The sequence below is a fragment of the Natator depressus genome, chromosome 5 (assembly GCF_965152275.1).
Source record: "Natator depressus isolate rNatDep1 chromosome 5, rNatDep2.hap1, whole genome shotgun sequence".
Lineage (NCBI taxonomy): Eukaryota > Metazoa > Chordata > Testudines > Cheloniidae > Natator > Natator depressus.
In genome coordinates, this window is record NC_134238.1 from 76,649,588 (window position 1) to 76,670,442 (window position 20,855).

General features: G+C 38.3%; 1 protein-coding gene across 2 annotated transcripts in view; it reads left to right on the plus strand.

Moving 5' to 3' along the window:
• Positions 1–18,944, plus strand: part of SNX24 (sorting nexin 24) — a 137,459-nt gene extending 118,515 nt beyond the window's left edge. For both annotated transcript variants that reach the window (XM_074954027.1, XM_074954028.1), the window contains 4 exons: positions 7,230–7,324; positions 9,246–9,278; positions 10,512–10,576; positions 17,968–18,944. In XM_074954027.1, coding sequence (XP_074810128.1) covers positions 7,230–7,324; positions 9,246–9,278; positions 10,512–10,576; positions 17,968–18,038 — 264 coding nt within the window. In that variant the 3' untranslated portion in view covers positions 18,039–18,944. The remainder of the gene's footprint in view (positions 1–7,229; positions 7,325–9,245; positions 9,279–10,511; positions 10,577–17,967) is intronic.
• Positions 18,945–20,855: the final 1,911 nt, after the last annotated feature.

The following is a 20,855-nucleotide window of genomic DNA, read 5'->3' on the forward strand; positions in this document are numbered from 1 at the left end:
CAGACTATAGTGGAATTCCCGTACGTCAACGATTGGCTACTCAAGAGTCGATACTCAAGGACAGTGCTTTTTTGTTTTTGGACTTGGGCCTCCAGCTTGAACATAGAAAAATCCACACTAACACCCATTCAGAATATCCAATAATCTGGATTCCCAGAGCATCTCTTCCCATGGACAGGTTCTAGACATTATTGAGCCTCATCAGAACAACTCAAGACAGCCCCCAGACCTCAGTCAGAAACTGCCTTTGACTTCTGGGTCTAATGGCCACTTGCACTTTCGTGACAGAGCATGTGAAGTTACACCTCCGCTGTTTCTGGGATGGCTCGGAACAGCTTACTCACCAAACAGGCACAGTCTAGAAAAGCAGGTGTTGGTTCCCCAGCGGGTGAAGCATTCCCTAGACTGATGGAAGATTCATCGCAATGTAGGGGCAGAGGTACCCTTCCTCTAGCCAGCACTGACAGTGACTGTAACCACAGATGCATCTCTCTCGGGCTTGGGGGCACACCTCAGCTCCTTAACAGCACTGCTTCCTGCTGCTACCTGATCTGTCCAGGTAAACTTTCTCCTTCCTTCCTCTCTGCTACCAGTCGCACACGAAGCCCTTAAAGGGGCAATTACCCCTCTTCTTATGTCCAGGCGGACAAGGACCCGCATGCAGTTGCAGCAATCACATTTCCTAATTTTTGAATATTTGACTTTGCAACCTGAATAATGTTCTTTTAATGTAGTTTATTTTTATGTAACATGTATTTAGCTCTTTTAATCTTTCTTCATAAGACAGTATCTCTTATCCCTTATGTATCATTGTTGCTTTTCTTTAAATGCCCTCCAACATCTTTGATATTAAGGTGATCAGAACTGTACACACATTCTGCATATGGTCGCACCAGTGCCTTGGGGAGAGGTACTGTTCTGGGCTGTTCCAAAGTGGGAAGGTTCTGTGCATTCAGCAAAAACTGCAGTGATTATTTTATTCTTTTGCCTCCATGCAATATTACAAATTTATACCTACTCTGTGTTTTTGTTTTTTTCTCACATTTCTTTTTTTAAAAGCCTGGTAAAACATTTGTTATTTTCCCATCTAATACCTCACCCATGACTTTTCAAACATAATTACCTACTTCCTTTAACACGCTAGGATGCATATCTTCTGGATGCACTGATGCGTAAATATATATTGTTTTCTCACGTATTCCAGTACCTGCTTGTTGTCAGCAGCTGTATTGACAAGATCTTAATTACTTCTTAATTGTACATTCTTTTGTTGTCGAAGGTTGACTTTTAAAACCATGTTCGCCGCTCAGGCAAAATCAGTCTTGATTTTGTCTTTCTTTATCATTAATAGCCTGCTTTCTCTACTACTTTTTCCCAGGATATATTTATAAAAGCCTTTATTAACATTAACCATTTTGAATAGCATTAATTTATTCTGGTCTTTTGCTGCCCTTATCTTTTTTTCATTAGCTACTTGCTTGATTCCATCAACTTCTTAATTTCTAGGAGAGATTTGTTTTAACCCTCTAATCTTTGAGCAGTCCCTCATGAAGCCATGTTGACTACTTTGTTCCTTTCAGTTTTATTTTTCAGAGGAACTGTCTGTTGCACCTTCCCTTTTCTACCTTTTCAGACTACTCTCATGTTCTTCTACACTCATAAATTTTAATATTACCTCTTGTCCATGCTGTTTCCGTAAAATAATATTATATATTTGATTACATGTGGAGTGTACTTGGACTAGTAGTTGCATGCACAGCCATTATGTAGTCACTAGCTAAACATAAAGTGGTGCCAAAAACCTATTATTAAACCTCTACATAATACAGCTATTACTGTCACTTAACTTATTTGTTTGTGTATTTAGTCTAAGTAAGTTAATTCATTTCAGTAAAGTGCTTTGAAACTAGAAAGTCTAGATAAGTGCCAAGTAATATTATTAAGTACCTCGTGGTCACTAGCATGGAGCTTTCAGCTTACCATTACTGTAGATCCAGCAATGGTCTCACCATTATTTGGGTTCTCTTCTTTCTGGTTCAGTTCTCCTTTGCATATCCTAAGAGGGTTTTTTTACTGATGTCAGGCCGTATTTGTCACCCAGCAGGTAGTTTAAGTTCCCCAAGAGTATAGTAATCTGAGAGTCTGATAGTTGGTTCAGGAATGTTTTCACTATCCTACAGTCCTGGGAATCTGAGTCAGTTGCCCCCTGCAGTTTATTTTTCATTTCAAAGTACAGCATATCACTGCTATGATAATTATCAGACTATCTCTCACTGGATTTTTAAATGCTTAGGGGCTTGTATCCTCCCTCTACTTTTTGTTCCCCTTCTGTCCCTCCTTCATAGATTGCACCCATCACTCTTAACGTTCCATTTGTGAAAATCTAATTAAATTTATGTCCACTAAGGTTGTGCTTTCCATTTAGCATCACTCCTACTTTCTCCTGCATATTTTCTATATTTCTTGCATTTTCTATACACATTTAAGTGTTTCAGTGCCTCTTTTTTATACCTCTTTTTATTCTTACGCAATCACATTTTGCTGAAGAACATTTTTTGGGGGGAGGGGCGTGTGCTTCTTAGTATGTTAATTATGTAGAGGGAAAATAACATTGACCCAGAACAGCATACAATAATATGCTTTTTTGAAGAAATGAATGAAATTCTTCACTCTGGAACCATGCTGGGTAAGAAGCAAGTGTTCTGATGTGATTAGCAGAAGCGTATCTGCTATTGCTTTTTCAGGAAAAGAAAAGATCATTCTTAGAAACCAGGTTCTTTCGTGTAGTCTACTTCTTTTTAGTTTAATATGTTCTTTTGCTAACCTTTTTATCATTTCATGGGACTGTGTAAGCAGCTGCTAGAAAGGAGGTAAATAGAAGAATATAGACTCTAAAGCACTCTGAAAGCTTGTAGGTTTCAGTCCCAGTGGAGACTGACACTCCAGCCTACTTACTATAGCTAGGATGTATTGATTTTTTTCTCCCCCATTTTTAGCTGCACCACTGAATTAGGTATTGTGAGGCATCCTTCCTTGTGAAGAGAGGAAAAACTGTCATGAACTTTTTCACCCTAACAATAGGGCATCTCAGACTAAAGCAGAAAGAAAGGAAAAAGCTTTAAGGACTCTTAGAAACTCTGCAACTTAGCTCTCCACACTGACTCTCCTAACTAAAAGGTGTTCCACAGATCTTGAGAAACTAAGATAGATGATTGGAAGCAATGAATTTTTAAAACTGTTTTGTTAAAAAATCGTCAATCATTGAAAACAATGCATTCCTGTAGCACAGTCTTGGAAGGTTAGCAAACTGGTCTTGTCCAAGTTTTCAGCAAGATGTTCAGTTACTGTTATAATTGGCTGATGAGTAAGTTTGGACCTAACTAGAATGCCAGTGTTCGATTTCACAGCGTCCTCTGTGAAGATATGTCACCATTTATGCTGGCTTTAGTGACAATTTTCTAAAAAGGAAACTCGTGGGAAATCATTATGCTGTTTATATGTCTCCCTTGTTGGAGGGCATTATCCTGTGATATTTTAGAACTGTTTTCCACTGCATGATGGCATCTGGCTAAGGTTAAGGCAGAACAAGTCCCTCTGCAGTTTTGTGACTATGTTTTACTTGCTGAAGGAGAAAAGATAACTGACAATTAAGTATTTGGGATGTCACTGAAAGAACATGTGCAACTAATCAATGACATCCTGAGGGAACATGATTTTATGAAGCTGATAAAGTAGAAAAATCTGGATTTTAGTGTTACATAATAATTGCACTCTTTTGATAAAAAAGACATTTCTAATGATGTAAACACTAGTGTTTCCAGTGTTATATTTTTCAGGTGCATGCAGTAGCTTATTAAAATGTGGCAGGAATTGGTAAACAGCTTTTTAAAATATATGAAGAAAACATGGTACTCAACACAGATGGTATTGACCAATTTGAAAAATGTATTTCTGGGGTCACTTGCTAAATTATTTGCTTTCAGTAGGGTTAGGTGTTTTAATTCTCTTCTCATTTTGGAGAGAGAACATATATGCTGCTCTTGTTCCTTAAATCAACTTGTTAAAACAGCCAAGGTTTGAAACTGGACTAGTTATAGTCTTGCTAAGTAGAGTTCAAATACATTGAAAATTCTAGACATTAATTTATAACCCTACTGTGATCTTTTCCTGTTTCATTGATATGTCTTGGAGTTTGTAACAGAAGTCTTACATAGCTCACTGTGCTCCTATCTAAAATGTATAACCACATGCTGGACTGAAAAATGGGTTTATTTATATGTGTTCTATCACTCATTTTAAATATAGTCAAGGAGAAGCACTTTTTCTTCTTATTTGTTATGTAAAGATTAAGGAGAATATGGTTTGTAATATATGCATTCTTTAAATAACTTTCTAAATAAGAAAGTCTAAAATTTATGATTGCGATGGTTGTTTCAGGTAAATGGAACTAGTTATGATTGCAGCCCCTACTTATTTGATTAATTTTTTAAATTACAAGACTAAAAGAAATACAGCAAAGATTAAAATTTTTACATATGTTGGTCAGTTGTCATCTGTGCTGTCTTCCCCTGTTTTCAGTTTCTCTTGCAGCCCTTCCATTATTTGGCATACAAATCAAAGGGCCAAATTCTCTACTAGCCCAGTTCCACTGAAGTCAGTGGAGCTGGGCCAGCAGAAAATTTGATCCCAAATTAGGATTATTCCAGAATGTCATGATTTATTCCTTAATGTTTCTGGAAGTACTGTATGCAAAATATAGCTATGACTTTTTGGCATGCATTATCTGGAAAATGTACTGTAGTTCAATGAAACCATACCAAAATATTTTTATTTCATTGCTTCATGACAGTCTGACAAAACGCCACATCAAATCAAGGTGGGTTATGTCTGTCTGTCTCTCTGTCTTGCAGTTCCGCAGTTTCAGGTTTGCTGGTCATCGAAATAAAGGGCTTGAAAAGGTGCTAACCTAATGGGAGTAAGATCCTGAAATGTCTAACAAAATAATGTCCATTGGAGCCTTGCAGTTAAACAAATTTAATGAAATTGGGGCGCTGTATAACTATTGTCCAGGCTTGGGTTGATTTGACTTGGAATGATAACTGAGTGAGCAGCAGCAACGACAAATAAGTTTGCTTCAATAACATTTTAGTATCATCAGAACAACTTCTCTTGTCAGTGACATGTCCTTCCCCTTGCCCCACCATCTCTTCTTTCTTCTAAGTTTACCGGCAGCTGACCTCACCAAGTCACGCAAATTGCTCTAACATGATGTATGAAAAGCTCAAGAAGTGGAACTAAGGGATTGTGCATAAATTAGAGATGCCCTGAAGCAGCTCTTGCACACACGATTTTTGGTGCAAAATTGATTAATATTAGTAAATTGTTTTTGTTTGAGCAAATAGTGCACATTGTTATGCAATTCACATGTCCTTTGAATATGCATCCCCCTCTACCCCTCCTCCCATGCATAACTTGAATGCAGAGCAAGATGAATTTTACAACACCATAGTGCTGATTTCACAAAATGTAAATGAAGAAGCAGTTAATGATGCATCCTCATTTAAAGGTGAACTGAAAGGCTTTGTACCAGCCAAGACTTGAGAACTTTGTTTCTCTTGTAAGAGGTGGTGTCACAGTAAAACAGTTTGGGAGCTGCATTCTCTGATCGAGGGTTGTTTTTATTAAACGTGTTGTTATGACACCAGCTCTTGCTGGAGAAATACAGAACCCTGAACTCAGGTCCTGAAAGAAGAATAAAAAAAAAAATAACTGACGTGCAGATAGTTTATTTTAAAATGTATTTCTATTTTTAAATCTACCCATATTTTATGGTAATGTTTGTGAATCTTAACTAGGTTTTTTTGTTACACAAATAGTTGAGTTTCTCTTGCCCCACATGTACTACTGCACCACGTTAACCAAACTGAAGAAAAAAGCTTTTGTGTTGTGTAAGGTTAGATTACATACAATAGGAATGTTGTCTCATGAGCTTGTATAGTGTAATGCTCCCTCCTATTACCAACCCTTGCCTCTTGTTTTCTCACCCTGTCACAATGGTTCTGTTCTAACCAAGGGCCTAGTCTTGCAAGCACAGTATGCAGCTTTACTTGTGTGAGTAGTTTCTTTTGATCAAACTTTACTCATGAGAGTATAGTTACTCATATGCATTGTTTGCTGGATTAGGCCTCTGAGATGGAAAGCTCCTCAGCAGAGTGACTGTGCCTTTTATCTGTAAGTGCCGTACATAGGTATGACTTTTGTAGTAACAAGTGGAGATGTTCAGCAGTATGAGTGACAAGTGAATAGGGCCTTAATCCTCCAGAGAAACCATGACATGTGTTTGTAAACTCTTTTATTTGTCTTGTGTGAGGAGTGGAGACTAGCTACTAACTGCCTCCTACCAGTTACTATAAAACTGTAGAAGTCTATCGCGTTCTTAAAAAATCAGCCTGTCTCTTATGGGGAATGGGTATTTAAAAATCCCATTTACCTGTTGTGTCCTTTTCTATTAAATCTATTTCTAATTAATTTACTAATTCACTCATAAAACTACAAATCATCTGTTTGGTGAAAAATATTTGGGAAGGGGAATGGATTCCAGGCCATACATTATTAATATGGAACAGTATGGCAGGTCTAGATAGTACCTCTTTCACCAGGCCTTTGTCATTGGTGACCACACTATAGATGCGACCAGTGCATTGTAAGCCGATCTGTCAAGCCAAACAAACAACTCACCTTGTTAACATTCCCTAAATCTTGCATTAATAACACTGAGTAAGCCCCTGAACACACAGGAGAGTTCCTTTTTCCTACTGCCATGATGGATGGGATACTTCCAAGTGCTGGAAATGAAGTAGCGGAGGTCATTAAGCATGTGCTTCTGTTGATTTTGATTTTTAAAGGGGACAACAAAATCAAAATTTTATTCTGAAATGAATGTACCAAAAATCAAATTTAAGATTCAAAAGTATAGTAAACCTTTTCTTGGGTAAATGTTTGTCACTGATACTGGCATGGGAAAGGGCAGTGCTGCAGCACCATAATCTGATATAATCTCAAAATTTAGTAACACGGATTGTGGTATTGGAAGATGTTTACTTTAGTAAACTTGTGTGATTAGAAAAGAATTGGAGTAATTGTGGTTTGCTTATTAAAAGTTATTGTTAGAGGATAAATAAAAAAATGAGAAAAGAACTGAATGATATTGTGTATTTTCTGTATTACAGACTATCATTTTAGAAAATGAAGATCTCCCCAAAATATTTCTAGACTTCCTGAATGTTCGGCATGTCCCTTCTCTGCCAAAGGCAGAAAGTTATGGGTAAGAACTAATTAACTAAAACAACTCCAACTGTACAGAAAAACAAGGCACAGCTGATTCTCCTCTCGCGCTGTATTAGTTCTCTGATGACTTAACGCTGTTGATTTAAAATGGACTTGCTGTTAACTTACACCCCTATAACTAAAAGGAGCATTAGTTTCATTGTGGGTGTATTTGCGTAGCTATAAAAAGTTGGTAAAATAAAATACATCCTGTACAAAGACAAAAGGGTGACATTTATTGTATATCCATTGAAAGCAAAGCAGAAACAGGCTTAGATGAAAGAAAGATAGAAAAAATGGGATTTTCTAACAGATCTTTGAAATACCTACAAAAAATTTTTTAAAAGAAATCCACAAGATTTCCAGTCTGTGGCATGTGTGTGTGGGGAGGGAGGGTTGGAATCTGCTTTTACTTATATGGGGGCAAATTGTAACTCACTGCATGGCTTCCCCCATCTCCATGTGGAAGTGGGGATCAGCCATCTCCATGGTGTCCACAATTCCCTTCCAGGAAAGGGTTCAGGGTTGGTTTGGATGAAGGAGGCACGAAGATGCACATTATTCTCCCTTAAGTATACCAGAGATTTCCAAAATAATATAGTCAAATTATATTACATTCTGCTGTACTTTCCACTCTTAGGGTACGATTCTCTGCTGTGCCTCTAAGAGGTGCAACACAAAACTCATAGCCTTGGGGAAGGAGGGTGGGTAAAGAGGTTTAAAGCCATGTTTGTGCCATCCCTATCCCAAGCCTACCTGCAGGCAGCGCAGTCCCTGAAGTAATTTAAACAGCCCTTCTTTGGCTGCCCTACAGGTTGTATCACTGCCCGGAATCCCCACAGTATTGTGTGCTGTGGCCCTGCCCCTGACACACCCTCCTGCCCCAACCCTTTCCCTAGCATACCAGGGCTTGTGAGATGGTCCTAGGAAAGTGGCCTTATAACTGTCTTCCACAGTTCCTGCATCAGGGGTTCCCCAAGCAGATCTGGGGGTTTTGGAGCCTCTTTATTCTGCTACAGCCCTTTTACCTGGTGTAAAGTGGCTGGAGCGGGGGTAAGGATCTCACTCCCAAAGCCTAACTGTGGTCAAGGAAGTTGCCTGCTATCGGTCAGTGGGGCCAGAGCCACAGCAGACCAGAACTACTGTGGAGGCAAACGGATCTTGGACAGGGTGTGTGGGTCAGGTCCTTGCTTTCTTCCATGCTGTAGTAAACACTGCCCCCACCTCAGCAGAAGAATGCAAAGGAAACTGTCAGGGCAGCCTCACAGCCTTTTGTATTCTATTACATGGGTGTTTCCAAAAAGACTTCGATCTGGGTCATGATTTTTCACAATACCTTGTAATTCTAGTTCCAAACTGTGAGCTTGGGAAATCATTGTTCACGTTCAGTACATACAGAATCTCTTTAAGATACATAGGGATTACTTTACTTATCATATACTTGATATTGGTTTGAAAATGCTCATATAACAGCAAACATACGTCACTTATAGCTAGTGTAATGTTATCAGTTATGCTGCTGTCAATATTAATGTGAAACATAAATGTGCTAACTTTATTATCCCCCCAAAAATGTAAATATGCCAGCTTTGGTGATTTAGGGAGAAGCTACTTGACACTCTTCTCTTGTAGTTAATGATGTCAACCAGAATCTCTCAGTGGAATTGTACCCCATCACTTTTATATATTTATGCATGTGAATCTATTCCAGTGAAATATATGTTGTCACTTACAAGCTGTGATCACAATAAAATCATGAGAGTTCTTCCATATTAATTGCATTGCATTACATAGCCACTGACCAGAAAAAGGGTCCTTCCTTTTCGTAGCTATTATTAACAGCTTTCTTTGTATATGGAGTTGTATGTTAATGTTGTTATAAGCAAACATAATCTAATTTGTCTGCATTTTTGTTTTAGTTCTTTTGATGAAACAGAATCTGAAGAATCAAGGTGAGCAACTCACAATTACGGCTAGCATTTCTAGACAACTAAATGTGGTGTAAGTAAATAAAAGCCATGCTTCCTTTGACAGTCTACTAATATATAAAATAAGGACACTGAAGTAATTATACACACACACACACGTACGTACATATGTACGTAAAGGGCATCCTACATTTGTTCCAGCAACTGACAAAATGGCAATAGTTTGGCATTAAATTTTGGTGACTTTATTAAACACTGCATCTGGTTTCATAAGCTGGACCAGATCTGTTTGTAGTATGAATTGCACACCTCTCGCTTTAATTTATATTCTGGAATTTCTTACAGAAACATAAAGGGACACCTTCAGCTTAACTCTCTCTGTGAACATTTTTACCCCATGCTGGGTGTTGTTTGTAACAGGACTATAACTGAAAAAAAATTGAGATTGTTTCCATGCTTTTGACAGAACTTTGCATACATTCGGTTTCACTGGGTTCAGTCAGTCAGTTAGTTGCTCCTGTTGTTTGCTTGGGTCTTTCACATGGGAGGAGATGAACATTTAGTAAAAACTAAAACCAGGAAAATGTGATTGTAAAATCTGAAAGCTTGGCAAGGGCATTCGGATATAGCACCTGAAATTACTTCTCTCATTTAAAAAGGAAAAAACCTACTACTGTTCTGGCCCCTTTACTCTACGTAAAAGAGTCAGCTGTGTGAAGCGGCCTTAGCAGCCTTGCTGCTGGCTGGGGAGGGTTCCCTTGACATAGCTATTGTTGGCAGCAGCCATAAGGCTGCCTCCCAGTTGTACACTCAGAAGCCTTGGCATAGGGGTGTGCTGGGGTAGTATCTGGGGCAGGAGTATTGCAAAGATTCCAAGTAGTTCTGTGGTCTGTTGGGCAGCCCAGGAGGCTAACCTAATGTAGAGGTTGCCCCATGGTAGTCTAAATATTCTTACGTACCACAGAACAGCACAGAATCAGGAGGGCTCAATGTGGCTTAAAGCCATCATCACCACTGCCATCACCACAGTGGAGTGTGATCTCTTCACCTCAAATTTCAAGCTGTCATTTTAAGTATCACTAAGCAATAGTGAGCTTTGCTCCCAGAAAATTTTCTCCTTTGCATGGAGTTTGGGCATATAAACATACTGACGTTATTCCTGAGCAGCTTGGGTCACCTCACTTTATCAAAGGTAGTTTGTAGTATATCCTGTTTACCATCCCTTGATGCTGACATTCCTGTTCTTGACCTTTCCAGCAAACTGTCCCACCAGCCTGTGCTGCTGTTCCTAAGGGATCCATATGTCTTGCCTACAGCCAACGGTAATCAAACTTGTCATCTGTTAACAGCTCTTTACTGATCTGACCCTACACCACATAAACCACATTATTATTAATACAGGCCTTGCCGAGTGATACTGGTCCAAATTCTACTGATCTGCCAATAAACCAGTAGTTCTTATATAAAGCTCTTTAAAATCCTAATTGGGGCAGATGATTTATACGAAGATATAATTTTTTTTCTCTCAATTGTTCTCCTAACCAAACCTACTGTGGATTCAAATCATAAAAGGATGTAAAATACTGCTTCTCTTTTTTTGTTGACTGTGTGGGTTCTTTTGCCTGCAGGGTTTGATCTAAAGGTACAGTCCTTTTTTAAGTGCTTTTTCCCTAAACACCAGTCTAGCTGCTGTGAGCATGTTTGTATTTCCACTTGGATTATTGTCATTTCTTCTCATTTCTAAACTGTAGGGTTTTTTTTAAAAAAAGATTGTATGTTTTGAGCGTACTAGATGTGTTCGGAGGATATTTACGTTACCCTTGATCGGTTAATATGTATTTCAAAAGAACATTTGGAAGAGGTAGTTGTAATCCACCATCTCTTTTACTCTTCCCCCCTTCCCTTTGTAAAAATAATTCAAGGACTTTTTCTTTGTGTTTTCTTCTCAGAGATTATATTGTTGGCACATATTGCACAGTGTTCCTACATTGTTCATTTCAATTGATAGATCTTTTGCCTTTTCCACACTTTTGTACAAGAAAATGTACTTTTGTGTATATGTAAATTTCAGTATGAGAATTTTCCACTTAAACTGTAAATTAGGATTTTCCCGTGAGAAAAAAAATTAACAAATTGCTCTAACTTATTTATTACTCTCTGTTTGCCTGAATGTAGGCTGGTAACAAAAATGAAGCAGACAGCTTTGGAAATAAGATGACACTGTGGAGGTTTCTCCACATGGCTCTGCAAATCCCCCAGGTGTTCAAAGCATGCATTAAGAAATCATAAGATTGTCTGAAATCAGGAAATTTAAAATAATAATAGTAAAGGTCGAGTTCTTTGTATTTGCCTTTGGTTTCTCAACCTTTGGAGTGCATTTCCTTCACATTTTCAAGATTTTTTTCCAAAACCATGAGAGCTAAAAACTTTTTTTTTTTAAACTGAGATTTTCAAGAAGCCACATGAATCCACATGAATCCAGGAGCTGGGACTCTAAACATCAAATATTGTGACATTCATGATTCCTATCTTATATTACTCCTCCAGTTTCAGGCCTGGATTCCAGCGGAGCAGAGTGCAATTACTGAAACTTTCATTCTTTGAGTTTACCGAATAAAGTATGTGCAAGTATAGTTACCAATAAACATCAAGGGTGAAATCCTGCCCCCCATTAAAGTCAGTGGAAGTTTTGCCATTGAATTTAAGAGATCCAGGATTCCACCCCAAAACTGAAGAAGAATTTTGCAGACACTAAAAACTAATTCTGCCTTTTTCATTTTATTCTGGAGGAGCGGAATGGCTAAACCAACACTCAACAGTGTTTTTTTTTCACAAACTATAATTAGGCTTTGCAGATTTTGATTTTGATTTTTTGATCATTTCAACAGATATCAATGTCGATTTTAAGGTGTTTTTTGGGGGAGGGGTTAGATTTTTCTCTTTTTAAATTTTCACCAATTGTGGGAAATTTGGCTGGGGTCAGACAATAATTATTTAATGATGCTAGACAGTGAGATGAAAATAGTTAAAACTTTATAATGGTTAAAACACAAATTGTCAACATCACATGTCAAAATATACAAAATAAATATCCGTGAATCAAACTCTAATAAGTTTTCAAACAGCACTTCTCTTACTTTGCCTTTCGGTTTCAGTTACTATCTGGAAATATTTTTCATTGGTTTCTCTGTGTGTACAGTGAAATCAGTGTTTACTAACATTTATTGATAAAAATCGAATGCTTCCAAGCCTAACTATACTGCACCATTTCCATTTTATCCACATACTTACATAAGATTAGCTGATTTTGACTTTGGGGCCAAGTAAGAAGTCTAGGAAGTAAAGTAATCAGATCCTCATTTTTTTGCACTTCATTTCCTCAAAGATTTGTTTAAAAGTCATTCTGGATAACTGGATAAGCAACTTGCAAGTTAAGCTTTTTTAAAAAAAATAAAAAATAAAAAAAAGTTCTGAATGTTGTTAAATTTCATGCAAAATCTTGAGAGACAAAGAATGGAAATTACATATAATTGTCTTAAAATATACAGATAACACCCTAAATTTTCAAATCAGTACACAGGCTTTTAGTTCTATGACTCCTATTAAAGCTTCTGCAACACTTTGACATCTAAATTTTTTATTCTAACTTGTAGTCGAAGAATGACCATACTTGCTTTTTTATTTAAGTCACTGGGAATTTAATATTGAATTTAAGTGGTGGTTTCTTTTGAAATGGCTTGTTCTAATGTATGAGATGTGTTGAGATTTAGTTAATGGCGTTCAGCACAAAGAACTCTTCAGGGCTTCACCAAGGCTTTTTTTGGCCTTGAAACACAGTTCTTAGGTTTTCGTATAGCAGGTAAAAAAAAAAAGTCAATGCAACAAGTTTTTATTTATACTAATTGTTCAGCAGCCCTTAGCTGCTTCCAGTTCACCTCTCAGAACAATTTTTGATTTATCATACTATGAATCAGCATAATGTGGAACATGATTTTTATTCAGAAAATCTGTAAGAGTCTATTTTCTCCATCCTGTTTTAGAAATTACAAGCTCAGTATTATGATGTCGTGGTTTGTCCTGTCCTCCCTACCTGCCCTGGCTCCGTGCGGCTTCTGGAAGGCATGTCCGGCTCCTAAGTGCAGGGCTGGCCAGGGGGTCTCCATGCACTGCCCCTGAACCCTGCCCTGAGTGCCGACTCCGCAGCTCCCATTGGCCGGGAACTGCTGCCAATGGGAGTTGCAGGGATGGTACCTGCAGACAGGGGCAGCGGGCAGAGCCACCTGTACGCCCCTCTGCCTAGGAGCTGGACTTGCTGGTTGTTTCCGGGAGCCGTCCAAGGTAATCGCCGCCTGGAACCTGCACCCCTCATCCCCTCCCGCACCCCAACCCCCTGTCCCAGCCCTGAGCCCCCTCCTGAAGCCCAGCTCCCTCTCAGAGCCCGCACCCCCTCCTGCTCCCCAAACTGCTGCCCCAGGCTCAGCCTGGAGCCTCCTCCCACCCTCTTAACTCCTCGGCCCCACCCCCAGAGCCCACACCCCAACCCTCTGCCCCAGCCCAGTGAAAGTAAGTGAGGGGAGAGCCAGGCATGGAGGGAGGGGGGATGGAGTGAGTGGGGGTGGGGCCTTGGAGAAGGGGTGGGGCCTCAGGGAGGGCAGGGCAAGGGTTTGTGCTGCTAGACAGTTGGCAACCTTAACTTCACAGTTTACTCACCACTCATGAACGTTTGACTCCATTTTAGTTAGACTCAATTTTTACAGACTCTCTTTTCTATAAATGGGATTTATTTTTGCAAACTAGCCAAACCCACCTGGAAAATCCTGTTATAATTTTTGGAGGTACCTAAAATTTCTGTGAAGGGGAGCTATCATATCTCTGTTGTCAAAAAGAAACCTTTACCACATGAATTGCTTATGTTTTTAAAAAAAAAAATAAGGCTCTCAAGAGCTTAAACTTTGATAACTTACTAGTTATTAAGGTTTGAAGCTACTAGTGTGACTTTCAACTTTCTTGGTTTCAGCTTGTGCTTTGACTTTTCAAAAATCACACTATTATACACATGCCAAGAGGCACAATTAGTAAACACTGTGAATTGCCCAAAGGGGCTCATAGCTGCTATAAACTGGTGGGAGGCTCTAAAGTAATGAAATCTAAGGCAATATCCCTCATATTTACAAAACTTTTTATAAATCTTAGTACGCTCACTGACAACAGTCAGCCCTCTCCACACCATAAATGAATGTTAAATGACATGCATTCACTTTTTTTCCCCTTGAATAAACCACAACTCTTAGACTCTTTCAGAATCAGAAGTGATTTGGACTAAATGGGGGGAAAAAACCCTGCAGCAGTGAGTCTCAGAGACTGACTTGGGCTTCTGAGGTCTGCACTATGGCCCTAAAAATAGCAGTGTAGATGTTCCCACTTGAGTTAGAAGATGGACTCTGAAACCTGGTGAAAGGGTGGGTCTAAGAACCTGAACAGGAATGTCTACACTGCTATTTTTAGCACTGTAGTGCAAGCCTGAGTCTGAAGACCTTGTCTCTGAAGGTACATCTACAGTACATGCTTCTTTTGGGAGCATGTAGTGTATATATGCACACAGCCTGCCTAGCGTGGGTATAAATAGCAGAGCAGCTGGTGAGGCACAGCTTAGGTGAGTAAAGACATGACCCAAATGTTAGCGTACATACCCTACATGGCTCTCCTAACCCGTGTCTCCCTGTCTACACTGCTATTTTTAGCAGTGTAGTGTCCTGCTTGCCTCCCTGCTCTTGGAGTCTTTCTCCACCACAGGAAAAGATTCCAGTAGGGGGAAATGGCTCTGGCGGGGGGAGGCAGCGGGGAAAGGCTTGAGCAGCTCCCTGCTGCCAGAGCCCCCCGCACCGCAGGGCAAAAAACCAGCAGAGGGGAAACGACCTGGCAGGGGGATTCCCCTGCTCCTCCCCCTGCCAGAACCTTTCCTTGCTCCAGTGAGAGGCTCTTGGCAGCAAGGAGCTGCTGAAGCTTCTCCCTGATGCTTCCTGGCTGCTGGAGTTTTTCACTGACGTGTAACTACACACTACACAGTATGGACACAGCTTGCTTTTCACAGCGGCATGTAGCTACACATAGACTACACACCACCAACTCTGGTGTGTAGTGTACATGTAGCCTCATACTCACTGCTATGGGATTTTTTTTTTGTTTTGTTTTTTTGCAGTGTAGTCATATCTTCAGACCTCAATCCTGCAAACACGTGCATATGTTTCAGTAAGCATGTGGGTAATCCTATGGACTGCATTGGGTCAGGAAATCAACAGAGCTTTTCACATGCTTAAAGTTAAATATTTGTATAACCATTTGCAGGATTGGTCCTTTAATTGGCAAAAATCATCCCTGAGGAGCTGCATATTCTGAACCGCACTAGGAATGGTTGGTTGCTTCTTTGTAGATGCCTTTTACTTCTCTGGAAGAGGGAGGAAGTCATCCTCAGTTCCTCCACTTTTGCTTCCATTTCTCTTTCATGAAAAGAAACCCTGAGAAAGCAAGGTGCCTTATATTGTCCAAACTCCCTAATTAATTTGAATTTGAAGATTCTTGCAGAATGTTGGCTTGTAAACCAGAGGACAATCTCCTGTGTCTTAACCAACAGTAACAATATTAAATTGGCACTTTTTATATACTTAACTTTATAGCACATAATGACATAGTTCTATGTTGAACTCAGATCTATATCAGCACTGGATTTTAATATTGTTGTAAGGGAGATTTTCAGAATTGCCTAATGAATTTAGGATCACAAGTCTTGATTTTCAGACTCTTTGAATCATTGTTGCATAAAGCATGTAACATTGGTTTAACTCTGTAAACACATTCTTCATATAAGATGGGTTCTCTTCTTTTAATTAAAAAAAGTGCAAAATATCTATTACCCAAAAAGTTGAAAGGGGTTTTAAAAGGACCAGAATCTAAACTCTTAGCCTAATAGACCAAATTGCTAAAGTTCCTATTGAATAATAGACCTAAACTTCCTGTATCTTCATGGAAAATTGGTCTAATGGTGAATGATGTCTAAAGCCAAGCATTTTCAAAAGTGCCTGTGGGATTGTTTCAATATGTTTACATACTAGAGTTAAAATGCTATGGTAGATACTTTATTCAACAAAGCCTCAAAGTGAGTCTGACACTGTAAAATGGTATCATTTTATAAAATCAATAACAATTTCCCCATATGTACTGTATGTCATGTATATAATAGAACTAGCAGAAAAACAGGTTTCTGAAACTTCAGTGTTTGGTTTAGAATGAAACCACTGGATCACGTTTACCATGTGTATTCTAATACTGCTGATAACAATATTGTGGAATTATCCTAGAAAAGTGATTTGAGTGTGCAGAGCTTTCAGGACTTGTAGAATCATTACTGGCCTCAAAATGTCAATGAGTGATTTGTAATAATGCTTTATCCACCATCAGAAATCAGGAGAATCACCCATATGCTGCTTATTGAAAAGGTCTCTGTTAGTTATACATTCACCTAAAAATATTCTTGAGTCTATTGGTCAAATCTCTAACATCAATTATGATATATAATCAAATTAATTTATTAGTAATTTACAATGCTGGTACGCAGAAGTTTATAATACATTATTTGCAAAAACATCCTACTCTATTTGATGGCCCTAAAGTTATTAATGGGCACAATCCAATTCCCATTAAAGTCAAGTATCATCTTTCCACTGATTTTAATGGGAGTTGAATCTGGCCCTATATGCATATCTGTAGGCTGGTGGCTGAAGGAGAAACTTACTTTGGAAGTGTGAAACATCAAAGAAATAATCTGTGGATGTTTATTCAGCTGTATCTTCTGAGTTTAACCCACCTCTTAGTTTGCTGGCACTGCAAGTTTGAAACTCAATTTTAAGCAATAATGTAAGATGGAGTGAGAAATTCTGACTCTTACTGTCAAGGGAGTAAAGACAGTCACTCTATTTTAGACAGGTAGGAGTTAATACATTTGGAGAATATTTTTCTTTTAGTAACACATAGCCTTCCTGCCTCTGTGTGGGTCTATTACTTTCTTTCATCAGGTAATCTGTTTCAATTTTATTTACTAAGGTAAATTTAACATGAAAAAATGGTGCTTGTTTCCTTTGCATTTGCACTGAAAATATTTTGTGTATGGGTTGCTCCCCTTCAAATTTGACAGGATCACTTTTTGTAAGGAACTTGCCTTTTTATGTTGAATAGCCAGTCTACAATCTCACTGCTCTTGAGAAGCTTCTATGATGGCACAGGCACCTTCAAGTCCACTTGGACTAAACATTGCTATAAACCACAATGGAAAAACTGCTGTAAAGTATTCCCAGTAGCAATCTTGGAATTCCTTCAAGTATATTGAGATTTTGTTAGAAATTGAATTGCCAGTGTAATCCATCTTCCTTGTGAGAAAAGATTCAGATAAAGAGCTGGAGTCTAGCAGCATTAAGTATTAGAACATCCCTTTAAATCAATAAGCTACAAATCTGGCAACGCATTTATGCAATGCCCTATGCTATACTAAAGTGGCTTTAGTGCTGAAACAGCATTACTAATAGTACATTCCCAACAGGGATAAACACTATAGTGATGCAATATCCTAAATTATACTAGTCCTTGCCTTGTTAAATTCCACAAAAGCATTTATATGGTATTGACATACATAAGAAAGCAGTTTTTCTTTTCTGTTTTTCAGATGACTTTCCAAATGTAGTTATTGAAGGAGTTCTCCATGGAATATTTTATCCTCATCTACTGCCCAGGTAGAAGTGGTGCGTGGATAGAAGAAATTAAAGCAAGTCTTGAAAAGAATATTGACATAAGCAAAATTCTGTGGCATGACAGCAATTCTAAGAGGCAAAAGTCACCACCTTAATTTAATTCCATACATTATAGCTTTTAAAATCAGTGTCACTACAGTTTGTGCTTTTTAAAAAAACAGATAAGCTGAAGAGCTTTGTTTCCATCTTTAAACTAATGTACATACATACTCTAATATTTAATACTAAAGAATGACAGTCATACACTGAATTACACTAATCTTTGAAAAGAATTAAAAGCTTTACTAATATTGCTTGTTTTTTTTATTACAAATTACACTAATCCTTTTTTACATCAGGATAGTCCCAGTGCATTACCCATTGCTGGCAATGAATGCATTGAAAGTGCTGGCACTGAAGACAGTATGAGAGAGACTACAAAGTAATTTTAAAAAATGAAGTTGCTTAACTGGAAATTAAATGCAACTTAAAGTATTGCATTAGTATTCAAGAGGTAAATATTTCAAATCTACACCTTAATGTTGGGTAGAAGAGTGTCAAGTTCTGTGTGATAGGGAGTTTCCGCCTTCTGCAATGTAGCTTTGTTTCAGGATGTCGGTCATAGAGAACTCGTATGGCATTCTAACCACCTGGAAGTTTGGCATAACATTTATGGTAACAACCTCATTCAGTTGTTACTTCTAGTGTGTGTTTAATTTCCAAGCCAATTTACACTCTGTGTTTAATCTCTTATATTTGTGAACCACAGTTTACACCACTTGTTGGTGAGATCAAGCAAGGATATCATTTACTAGTAAAATAACTAAAAATTATGTGTTCAGACGAACTTGAAATTTGTTATGTCCATTACTGGATATTACACTGTAAAATAAATTACTGGAACATGCACACAGGAGCATATGGACTGTGAATGTATCATTTGTACTCATTTCTAGCCTAACAGGGTACATTTCAAAGCTTCTTACTACAGCTATTTCTCCCACATCTTCCCCCCCCCCCCCCACCACTGGAAGAGTGAGAAAATGTTTAACCTCATTATTAGCAATTTTCAGCACCATCCCCTTGATGCATTAAGTTTATACAGAAATATATCTTGAACATCACATTATTCAGTTCTGCTGTATTGCCGCTTCATTAATAAATATAATATATAAATAATTCATAGGGCTAACTGGAGTGAAGGACTTTTCAGCACAAGTCATCGTGGCAGAATTGGGCCCTAACATAATAGTGTAGTCCTGAGGGAGCAATAGTGCCTCCTGCCAAACACTAAACTGATTTTGAAGCTGTTTTGATGATTGATGAGACCGTGCAACATTTGGGACTTAGGTACGTGCAAAGCTGTCACTTTCTACCAGGCTTGAAAATATAATCTGAAGTCAGGCTATTGGCTATTCATAAATACAAGTATAAGCCCTATAAAGCACCTTGTGCATCTCAAATTGAGAATTTACTCTTAACTGTGATCCAAACAAACAATCTCTCCTGTGAAGTGAATCACAGATCTTTAAAAGAATTATCAGTGGCTGTAGTAAGTACTGAATTGTCAGTACTCCTCATGAGCCCAGAACTTAGCAGCAGAAACAAAAGTATTACCTACTATGCCATACTGATAATTTTATATCTTGATTCATTCTCCCTGTTATAGTTTTACAGCACAGTTCACAATAGACATTTGTATCTTAAGTTTAAAACTAGGGCTGTCAATTGCCATTAACTGGAATCAAATTAACTCAATTAAAAAAAATATTGTAATTAATGGCAGTTTTAATCACACTGTTAAACAATAATAGAATACCAATTTCAATTTATTATAAATTTTTTGATGTTTTTCTACATTTTCAAGTATATTGATTTCAATTACAATACAGAATACAAAAGTGTAGAGTGCTCACTTTGTATTTTCCATTAAAAGTATTTGCACTGTAAAAAACAAAACTAGTATTTTTCAGTTCGCCTCATACAAGTACTGTCGTGCAATCTCTTTATCATGAAAGTGCAACCTACAAATGTAGTAGTTTCTTTTGTTACATAACTGCACTCAAAAACAAAACAATGTAAAACTTTAGAGCCTACAAGTCCTCAGTCGCTAAGCCAAACAAGCTTGTTTACATTTACGGGAGATAATGCTGCCTGCTTCTTATTTAAAATGTCACCTGAAAGTGAGAACAGGTGTTTTCATGGCACTGTTGTAGCCGGTGTTGCAAAATATGTACATGCCACATACACTAGATTCATATGTCCCTTCATGCTTCAACCACCATTCCAGAGGACATGCATCCATGCTGATGACAGGTTCAGCTAGATAACAATCCAAAGCAGAGCGGAGTGACGCATGTTCATTTTCATCATCTGAGTCAGATGCCACCAGCAGAAGGCTGATTTTCTTTTTTAGTGGTTCTAAACATTCGTATGCCCCTTCACGCCTTGCCCACCATTCCGGAGGATGTGCTTCCATCCTGATGACACTCGCTAAAAAAATAATGCGTCACATTCTGCCATATGTTTCATGTTATAGCAGTCTTGATGAACAACCTAGCATGTGTTGTTCGATTTAAGAACACTTTCTCTGCAGATTTGAAAAAAAAAAAAAAACAAAGCTGGTACCAACGTGAGATTTCTAAAGATAGCTACAGCACTCGACCCAAGGTTTAAGAATCTGAATTGCGTTCCAAAATCTGAGAGGGACGAGGTGTGGAACATGCTGTCAGAAGTCTTAAAAGAATAAACACTCTGATGCTGAAACTACAGAATCTGAACCACCAAAACAGATAAATCAGCCTTCTATTGGTAGTATCTAACT